The following is a 10497-nucleotide window of genomic DNA, read 5'->3' as shown; positions in this document are numbered from 1 at the left end:
AGTGGGTAGACTTGTATACCAGGACTCCAGGGGTCAGTGGTTCGAGCCCTGATGAGGGTTACTTTAAAAAATATATTGCGTTCTTGATTTTTAACGGAGCACTTTAGATCCAATGTTAACAGTTATCAATATAAAGCATTTAAAGACAAACTTGAATACATGCCAAAATCTGTGAAAATGTCCCGATAATACAAAGTTTTCTTGATTTTGCAAAATTTCAAACAGTATCATAGCAGAATAAGGATGAAACAAAAAAAAACGGGATTAAATTCAATATTCAAATAAATATTCAATGAAATACAATTATATAAAATCATAAATATGTTCTTTAAAGTCTTAATCATCAGCAATACATTTATTGTGAATGATATTTTCAGGCAAATGTTAAGAAGAAAACAACACGACATTTCAACCATTCAGTCATCCATGGTCAGTCTCACATTCACTTCTTTGCATTAGAAACGTCAGAAATGAAAGTGTTCTAATTATCCGAGGTAGTTTGAATTGCATCACCGTGCTCTGGTTCTGCGCCATTATCTCCCTTGACAGGAGTTCAAACGTTCGTGGCGCCACCTGAACGACCTTCACCGGAGTAATTTTACCGCTCTCGCGGAAACTATGGTAACCGTCGTGTAGTCTCATCAGCTCGCTGTCAACCTGTAGTTGCAATACCGGTCATTTGAATGTGTCAATAAATAGAAATTACACATATTGTTTAACAGGTTTATAAACAAGAGAGGCGTTCTGTATGGTATTGAGAAATCATAATCATCGCGAACTAATTGGGAGTCGCCTGATGTGCTTGGGTCTACATGGTCTACGTGATACTTCTATTTTGCCTACTCTATGAGTAATTATTATTTTAGAAACGTATGTTTACAAGTCGTTACGTCTAACCTCTTCTAATTATACCACTTTCCCGTGTACAACAATATCTTAAGTTTTCCTTACCAATGCTGTTTCTGTTTCGGTTAAATGGTGCCCAGATTGCATTTCGATAAAGATTACGTAGTAGCCCCGTCCTGAAACATTTGATCCATGTAATGTATTAAGTTGTGCAGCTGTTTCGCAGTACTTTTGAACTGAGTTAACCCATTTATGCCTAGCGTCTAGAAAAAAGGCCTTTGCAAACAGCGTAGACCCAGATGAGACGCCGCATGATGCGACGTCTCATCAGGGTCTGCGCTGTTTGCTTAAAGGAATTTCTGTAAGAAATATTCTAAATATGGAAATAAATATACTAGACATGCCTTATTTTGGAAATAAATTGATCCAATTTAGGATGGGAGAGTACACCAGGCATAAATGGGTTAATACCGTAAGTTGATGTCTCTTAATACAATATGTCAAGTCAGAATGCATGTAGTGACACATTTAATTACATGTAAACTCATTCTGAAATCAAATGTGTTTTAACGACTCGATGCACTCCATGTGACGTCATATGCCTACCGGACGCTCCTGGAAGATTATAGCTCTCCGTGGATATGAAGTCCACGTATGACTTCCGGTTCGCAGCTATGCACCACTCCACCGCATCGGCCAAAAGGAATTCAGGAACGCGCTCTGTGCACACGCAAAGAATGTCCCCGCGTCTGCAACGTTACGCCAGGCGACGTCAGTTAACGTTTGTCGTTCAAAACACACCAAATTAGTGGTAGAAGTATATGTTTAAAATTATTTTTGTTTTCATTCTATGAGTCTCGCTTTTGGAAAACCGGGCTTAATGCATGCGCGTAGTGTTGTCCAAGATTATTTTTTGAAGTCCGCACAGGATAATCAGGGACGATGCTTTCCACCATTACTGGGTTTTCGTTTAGTGATGACATCCTTTTCAAAAAGATTCCATGAAAGCGGAAAATAGTCACTGATAAGCCTTTGGTGACTGCATTAAGCCCGGTTTTCCCATACACGTCTATGTATTAGTGAATTATATGAGTAATTCGTTGTGATGAACGACTTAAATTTTATTTTATGGTGTAGAATATAAGCACATAAATTATGATAATTCGTCTCATGGGAGGCGACCCGCAGCCAGCAGTCATATTTCGCGCAAAATCTTGGCGTGTGTGGTATTTGGATGTGAAGTGCATACCTTCTGCAGTATTTGTACACTGGTACGGTGCCCTCGAAGCCTGCAATCTGCACGACGTCCTCCGATCTGTAGCGGTACAGCCCCTCCCACGTGGTCACCACCAGCTCGTACCGCTCACCTACTTCCACCTGCAACCACGAGGGTGGAATGTGCACAAAGTGCTTGATACATGTGCGTTAAGTCTCGTCACAGATTAGCGTGGAATGTGCACAAAGTGCTTGCTACATGTTCTTGAAGTCTCGTCCCAGATTCGAGTGTTCAGTCCGAATAGAGTATTTGAGAAACGACGCTTTCCGCTTTTTGGTATTTTTCGTTGAAAGAAAGTCTCTACATACATGTAGCAACCGTTTTCGGACTGCAAAGGCTAATCTGGGACGACACTTTACGCACATGCATAAAGTCCAGTTTCCAAGAACGAGGCTTACACGTTTACACCATACATCAATTTCATGTATACCTGATTGCAAAGAAGCGTCTCTGGTTGATCTTCGTCCACGTGCGCTTCCGGTATAAACTCGAAGAATATGAACGGCGTCATGGCGGTATATGTGATGTCGTCTGCCAACAAGTGCGTGTTCACGCCATAGAACGCCTCACTTCCTGCGTGGAACGTAGAGAACACGCGTAGGGATCCCAGATACTTGCGCCGCAGAATGTCTGCCTATACATGCGTTTAAATGTGTCAAGAATGAAATCAGCATGGTGATTATAACGAAACAAGGGCGTCTTTGTATATACAAAACAGCAAAACAATTGTATATACGTTTCAACAAGATCAAAATAAAGGGAAAAAAAATTGATACGCAGTTTCTATGCGACGTGTACATAACCTGACACATTAAATAACATAAGTTCTGTGGAAGTGCTGATCTGAATTAACACGAGTGACCGCTGAATTATTAATCAGAAAATAAAACGCGGTCAATGTGTTTTTTTTGCTCATAGTATTGAACTCTTCGTCCAACATATAACTTACGTACGTGCTTTTCAAAGCATCCCGTCGCCAGACAGAACACTCCTGCGCACTCCGGCCACAGGCGCGGCACGATGTCCTGAAACCCCTTCCGGAACTCCTGGCGAAGACGCCTCGCTGTGATGACGTCACATCCTCCCAGTTCCTTTATAAGGGCCTCGCGAACGTCCGGGGACAAGTTCACCGTGTCAGATAGACTTCCGTTCTCAATATCGTCACAGATTTGCTGCCAGTTCCTTTCTAATTCCTTGAAAAAATAAACACCCATTTGTGACGTAGAAAAGAATAAATTACAAATATCTTTCGTTTTAAGGCCGAACAGCAGATTTAAATAAATAACGTAATTTTCGTTAGACATGGTCCTGACGACATCCGGCGCAACGTATGGATTGAGTGAGTAGCTGGAAGCCACACCGGAAATAGGTCCAACTGTAATACTAGAGTTGCTTTTTTGAGTGCGTGGTTCTACCCGCACAGCTAGCCATTTCCTGAGATAATTGTTCCTTGGAATTTCCATAAAACATTTTTGTGACAAAAGAAGCCACTTCCCGGACAGCCTTCTTAACAGGCGGAGTGATTTAGGAAACAACTTGCTTTTACCGGAAGTTGTCCCGGACGTTTTTGCGATAAAATCCACTTTTCCGGGAAAGAAAACGTTTGAAGATTCATCGTTACAGACGATTTCTGTAAATCTTTCATAATCTTTATAAGACGTAAGAGGCACTTTTGTTCGAAATTCGTGTACGTCGTGTACGGAATCGACGCGGAGGGATCTCGCTACTTGGGTTTCTTTATTTGCACTGATAATTTCCGCCAGGAGTTTTTGCTGCTGTTCATAAACATTTATACACAATTTGCGGAATTTCCGGTGCATGATAAGCCCAACGGCGTACAAGGCTCGCTGGAGTACGTATTGTTTCAGTAAAGAGACGATGTTGTGGGTGGAGCCCGGCTTGTGAAGCAGGATGTCAACGCATATCATGATGGTGCACAGGCCGACGCCGGTAATGAGAGCTGAAAGTGAGTACGTGAACATTGAGCTTAGTTATGGAGAAAAAGGGGTTACATGCATGTTCGTAAAGTGTCATCCTAGATTAGCCTGTTCAATGCACACAGGCTTATCAGGGACAACACTTTCTGTTGAATGGAAGTTTTCGCTTAAAGCGAGTCACTCATCTGAACAAAAATCGAGTCTAGACTGAAAGTGTCGTCTCTGATAAGCCTGTGAACCGACTTCACAGGCTAATCGGTGACGGCACTTTACTCACATGCATTAACCCTTTTTCTCAGAGCAAGTCGCACATCTGTGTGCACAGCTATGATGTTAGGTACGCTTGTTTTATTTAAAGCCAAATAGGCTTTGCGTTAATAAAACACAACATTAAAGATATAATGCGTACATGGCATGTAAATGAAAATGGAAAACAATCTTAAACTGTAAAATATGTAAATTTGCGTTTGATGATTCATTCGTAATAAATACTTTTTATCATTGAAAATTCAATTCTTTTTTTGTACAACAAAGGTGTTTAAATTGAATATAAAATTTATTGAACACGTATTACGCGTGAATGTTCCTATTAACAAGAAACATAAATGGGAGTACTTTAAACACGAACCATAAAAAGCAATGTACTTTTGAACCCAAAACAAGTAAAGGTAAAGTGTAAATTAATACTAAATTCATCGATTTTAATGGAAAGCTATACACAACCGTATTTTAAACACATTAAGCATGTCCTTACCTGGTTTGATATGAAGCAGACACGTGGGCTGTTGCCAGGTGTGTGCCAGCAGCACTGTTACCATGACACCAAGGATGATTTGTACAACGGAAGTTGGTGTCCAGCGTTTCGGCCTCCACCGGCCCATGTTCTGGAAAAAAAGGGTTGATAGAAATAAACCACGTGGGATTGAAGTAAAAACGACCAAGTGGTCTAAAATCAACTCCGTGTACCGGATGTACAACCAGATGGTCTGCAATAAACCACGAATGCTGGCAAAAATAACCAAATAGAGTGAAATGTAACCAATGTGCTGGAAGAACAACCAATTGAACTGACGTCAAATCCATGTACCGGAAGTACAACCAACTCGATTTACATCAAACCCATGTACCGGAAGTTCAATCAACTTGATTTACATAAAACTTTAGGCCAAGCCCAGCTCTTGACTTCAAGTCCGGGTCAATCGGGTCAAACGACAACAAAGATATATATAAAACAATCAAGTTAATAACAGTTGTTAATATTTTTATGCGTCTAAAAAGTTAGCATTAAAACAATGATTTAACTAGAAATGGCGCGGCAGAGGCCGACGCGTATCCCCACGCCGCATGTTTGACCCAAGGGCGCCCAAGGGTTGGTAATGGGGCAATGCATAGTTGAGATTGTCATAAGAGAAATTCAGTATCAATTAGAAGTGAATCGGTGTAGAAATGAAGAAAGTATAGTAAAAGGCAATTTTGGGTGGGTATGGCCTATGTGGGCGGGGCGCCCTAGGGTTGGTAATGGGGCCATGCATAGTTGATATTGACCGTATTGTCATAAGAGAAGTTCAGTATCAAGTACAAGTGAATCGGTGTAGAAATGAAGAAATTATAGTAAAAGGCAATTTTGGGTGGGTGTGGTCTATGTGGGTGGGGTGCCCCAGGGTTGGTAATTGGGCCACGCATAGTTGAGATTTACCGTATTGTCATAAGAGAGGTTCAGTATCAATTTGAAGTGAATCGGTGTATAAATGAAGAAATTATAGTAAAAGACAATTTTGGATGGGCGTGGTCTTTGTGGACAGGGCACCCCAGGGTTGGTAATGGGGCTATGCATAGTTGAGATTGACCGTATTGTCATAAGAGATGTTCAGTATGAATTTGAAGTAAATCGGTGCAGAAATAAAAAAGTAAATGTAAAATAACATTTAAAAAAATGATCGAAAATCTCTGACCCGGCCCCATCCCAACCCCCATAACTTTTGACCCAATGGTCAAATCAAAATTCCAAATATTGCAGGGTCGCACATATGCTCATAGCTACAATTTGTGTAAGTTTCAAGGTTCTAGTGCTTAAAGTGTAGGAGGAGATAGTGGCCAGGACGGACGGACAGACGGACAGACGGCGGAGATAACCACAATATCCACACGCTTTTCAAAAAGCGTGGGGATAATTAGCTACTATAAACCACTCACATTTAACTATAAATGACCGTATCAACTCACATTTGCCTGAACAATCTGTTACTAATGATGTTATGTTAACAAACGTACAAAAATCGTCCAATCTATGACATCATATGTAATATTCCATTGAGGGTGCAGCAACAATTGGTCTAATGGATTTGTGAAATCATGAAACAAGACTTTTGCTTCTAACACACAAGGCTGTATCTCTTTTACATTTAAGACACTTACCAAAAATGCATTAAGCCAAGTTATCACAGGGCGCGGCTGATATACAAATAAGTTTCGCTCTGTGAAAAGGGGGTTTAATGCATGTGCGTAAAGTGTTGCCACAGATTAACCTGTGCAGTCCGCACAGGCTAATCAGGGACGAAACTTTCCGCTTTTATGCTATTTTTCGATTTAAGAAAGTCTCTTCGTAGCAAAAATCCCGTAAAGGCTGAAAGTGTCGTCGCTGATTAGCCCGTGCGGACTGCAGAGGACTAGTCTGGGACGGCACTTTACGCACATGCTTTAAACCCTCTTTTCACAGAGCAAGGCCCAAATACACTAATATTTTTTTAAGAAACATACCATGAACACAACAACTTGAGACGTCATTAAACGCTAGTTTATACATGAACACGAGCCTTGCTCTGTGAAAAGGGGGTTAAATGCATTTGCGTAAAGTGTCGTCCAATCAGGAACGACACTTTTTGCATAAAATGAATACTTGCTTAAAAATAAGATTTTTTTTATCTGAAAACTGTCATTAAAGCGGAAAATGTCGTACATTATTAGCCTGTTCGGACAGCACAGGCTGATCTGGGACGATACGTTACACACGTGCATTTAACCCCATTTGCACAGAGAGCATGTGTCTAGGCGCTAAAGCAAACTTGATGATAGTTAAAACTAACAAAACAAACAATTTTACGTACGCACATAGGTTTTCGACAAGTACTTAAATCATAAAGAAGTTGTATGTAACCTGTAACTCAAAGCAATATGTTTGACACCAAATAGTTATGAAATTAATAAATGAAGATATGTACTAAACAAAGGAGATACACTTCATGTTGATATTGAACATGTTGTATCCGTAGACTACCCGTGCATTTTCTGTCCGTATATAAAGAATTTTTATTATAATTAAAATTCTCAATGTCTCATATGCCCTATGCCTTTGGTTGTGTATCAGAGAAAAAAGCTATGGACAATCTTAATCGTATCAATGAGCCTCGCTCTGGGAAAACGGAACTTAATGCATGTGCGTAAAGTGACGTCCCATATGAGCTGGTGCAATCAGGGACGACACTTTCCGCCTAGATTGGATTCAATCTAGAATTCACCTCCTTTTCACGAATACTTCAGAACAAGGCTCATATATTCTCAGCGTTAATGAAATGCTTACCGAGGCTAAGAGGATGACTTCATTAGTCACTCGAAATGCCAAACCACACGCTGCAGTCTTGTATGCTTTCAAAGCATGCATTTTCGTCATCGATATCAATGTTTCTCGCATATATCTAGAGACGATCATTTCTCACAATCCGACTAGACATTACACTTGCATATCCCGAACTTATGATTGTTGTAAAACATAAACTAAAATACGTTTGACATTTACAACCTTTATTTTGTCGCAACAGTGTTCCATCACCCCCAGCGAAGCATGCCATCAAAGTCAAAGTTAAGCTTCCCTTTGCTTTACGGTAGAATTGAATTGCCGTATTTACTTTACTTAAATTATACTTGTTATACGCAATACAAATTGTTATAGTCGACACCATTTGTTAAAGCAAACACCACGTGTTATAGGCAACACGTGTTATAGGCAACACTTGTTATAGGAAACATCACTTGTTAAAATCGACACCTCTTGCTAAAGGCAATACCACGTGTTACAGGTGACACCAGTTGTTTTAGGCGACACCACTTGTAACAGGCAACACCACTTAAAAAAAACACCACTCGTTATATGCAACACCACTTGTTTAATGCAACACCACATGTGAAATGCAGTACCACTTGATATAGGCAACACCACTTTTATAGGCAACACAACATGTGATTATCAACACAACTTGTATAAGGCAGCAGCCCTTGTTACAGGCAATACCACTTGTTATCTGCAACACCACTTGTTTGTAACACAACTTTTTATCTGCAACATCACTTGTTACTAGCAACACCACTTGTTATATGCAACACAACTTGTTATTAAAAACACCACTTGTTAAAGCCAACACCACTTCTTAAAGGCAACACTATTTGTTATAGGCATCACCACTTATTATGGACAACGTGTTACTGTTGTACAAAACACCACTTGTTATTAGCAACACCACTTGGTAAAGGCAACACCATTTGCTATAGGTATCACCACTTGTTATAGGCAACACTGCTTGTTATATGCAATACCACTTGTTAAAGGCAGCACATCTTGTGTTAGGCAACAACATTTAGTTCATGACGAAAATATTTTATTTAATATCATAAACCGCACGTTGCTTAAAAAAAAAACACACGTACACACAAATAATTCCATATCATCAGAAAATATAAACAGCTAACATCAACACTGTCAACAACCGAACCCTCTTTGTCAAGGATATATGCACTTGCTTTTTATATGATCCGTACTGTACGAATACCAGTACTTCACTGCTTGAGACAGATCGTTATTGTTACTTTAATACTGCTAGCTCCAACGGAATCCATTGACAAGAAAACTGTCCGATTGACTTCAATTTAGGGCAGATATTTCCTGCTATCACAACAAGTCCGTGTAAAACATATCAAATATGAGCTATGCCATACCGTTTGTGTCAAACTACATATAGATACTAGAGCTCAAATAAGATGTGAATGCATATACAGTTTTTATTGCGGCGTTATGAACATTGACATTTTAACTGAAACAGGCTTATGAATGAACATACATTCTCTTTGTCCATGCAATTACGCATTTCAAAACCACTTCTCGGTATACATTAACTTTGATAAAATCTCAATGTCAGGGTGCTTATTAACTTCGTTTATTTTATTTTACAATAATAATTGAAGAAAAAAAAATCTGCAGTAAATAAATTTTTAAATATGGTGTAATTTTAATCTAAATTAAAGTGGTTAATAAATATTACTTTGTGAATTATTAATAGACGTCAAGGGTAGATTTTGTAACAATTATTGGTCGATTACTGGCCCGATAATAAATGTTGAAGTATACAGAACGTAATACCAACAGTTAAAAAATGTAGCATCCGTAACAATTTAAAGTATTAACCTATTTCCGCGGTTATAAACATGTTACAGCGGATCCTAGTTTATGACTGCGGTAAAACTTATATTTTTGCAGTAATGTCTATATCAGGGTGCAGGATAAACGAAGTTCACATGGGTTTACACAAAGGTTCACATGGGTTTACACAAGGGCTGGAAATAATGTAAACACACCGTTAAGAACGTTATTTTTGCAAATGTCTCATGTTATTGAAATACATGTACTTTTGCAAAAATCTTTTGTGCATAAACGACAGTTTTTCTTGCAGTTTGTGCCGATATCGTAAGAATATAGAATACGTCATTGAATACGTTTGAAATCGGTGCCCAAAGTTCACGTTGCGTGCTGCATAACTGTACACACGAATGCAGTAGGCCTATATATTAAATGCTTGACAAAGAACACAGGTTAATTAAATAAAGTAATTTCGAAGTTGTTCACATTGACATCAGCGGCATTAACGCAGTCTTTTATGTACTAGTTGAAATTCTTCAGATTTTTTTTATATTAAGTTATTTGAAAAAAAAGCACTTCTTATCAGTGTGTTTACATCCATCAACATCCAGTTGTGAGCCCCATACATTCACGTAATCCGGCATATGTAATTTTGACACAAACGGTACGGCATAAGCAGTGTGCGACAGAGAACGCTGTGGTGAGGTTTATGACATCACATCATCTCAATCGTGATACATCGGCTATCTCCGGAATCCTCTGCTGATCCGGAGTGCAAATGCACTTAAACACTATACCGGATGCGGTTAAGCTGATTAATATCATAATCAAATAAACTCTTTGCACTTCAATACTAAGCAAGATACGTAATTTTCTGTCATGTGTGTTCTCATACGTGACTGCCAGGTAGTCAACCATGGTGTTTTATACCGAAACATAAATAATTGTTGAATTGCGAGCTTGACAATAGTTATGACATCACACTGTTTGACAATTAGTCGTATTGTTTGTAAATTATCATGAAATACTTATAT

The 10497-nt window shown here is 39.1% G+C and overlaps 1 protein-coding gene across 3 annotated transcripts in view; it reads right to left on the bottom strand.

Moving 5' to 3' along the window:
* Positions 1-264: 264 nt before the first annotated feature.
* LOC127851760 (uncharacterized) overlaps positions 265-10497 on the bottom strand; it is a 25240-nt gene continuing 15007 nt past the window's right edge. For 2 of the 3 annotated variants that reach the window (XM_052385640.1, XM_052385647.1), the window contains exons 2-8: positions 4814-4943; positions 3076-4082; positions 2553-2756; positions 2096-2223; positions 1453-1595; positions 952-1022; positions 265-657 (exon numbers count right to left, since the gene is read on the bottom strand). In XM_052385640.1, the coding sequence (XP_052241600.1) occupies positions 421-657; positions 952-1022; positions 1453-1595; positions 2096-2223; positions 2553-2756; positions 3076-4082; positions 4814-4940 (1917 nt within the window). In that variant the 5' untranslated portion in view covers positions 4941-4943 and the 3' untranslated portion in view covers positions 265-420. Of the gene's footprint in view, positions 658-951; positions 1023-1452; positions 1596-2095; positions 2224-2552; positions 2757-3075; positions 4083-4813; positions 4944-7636; positions 9015-10497 lie in introns of those variants that run through there. The other variant, XM_052385634.1, reaches the window with a different exon arrangement.

Source organism: Dreissena polymorpha, chromosome 1, assembly GCF_020536995.1.
Source record: "Dreissena polymorpha isolate Duluth1 chromosome 1, UMN_Dpol_1.0, whole genome shotgun sequence".
NCBI lineage: Eukaryota > Metazoa > Mollusca > Bivalvia > Myida > Dreissenidae > Dreissena > Dreissena polymorpha.
This window is presented reverse-complemented; position numbering and strand designations above follow the sequence as displayed.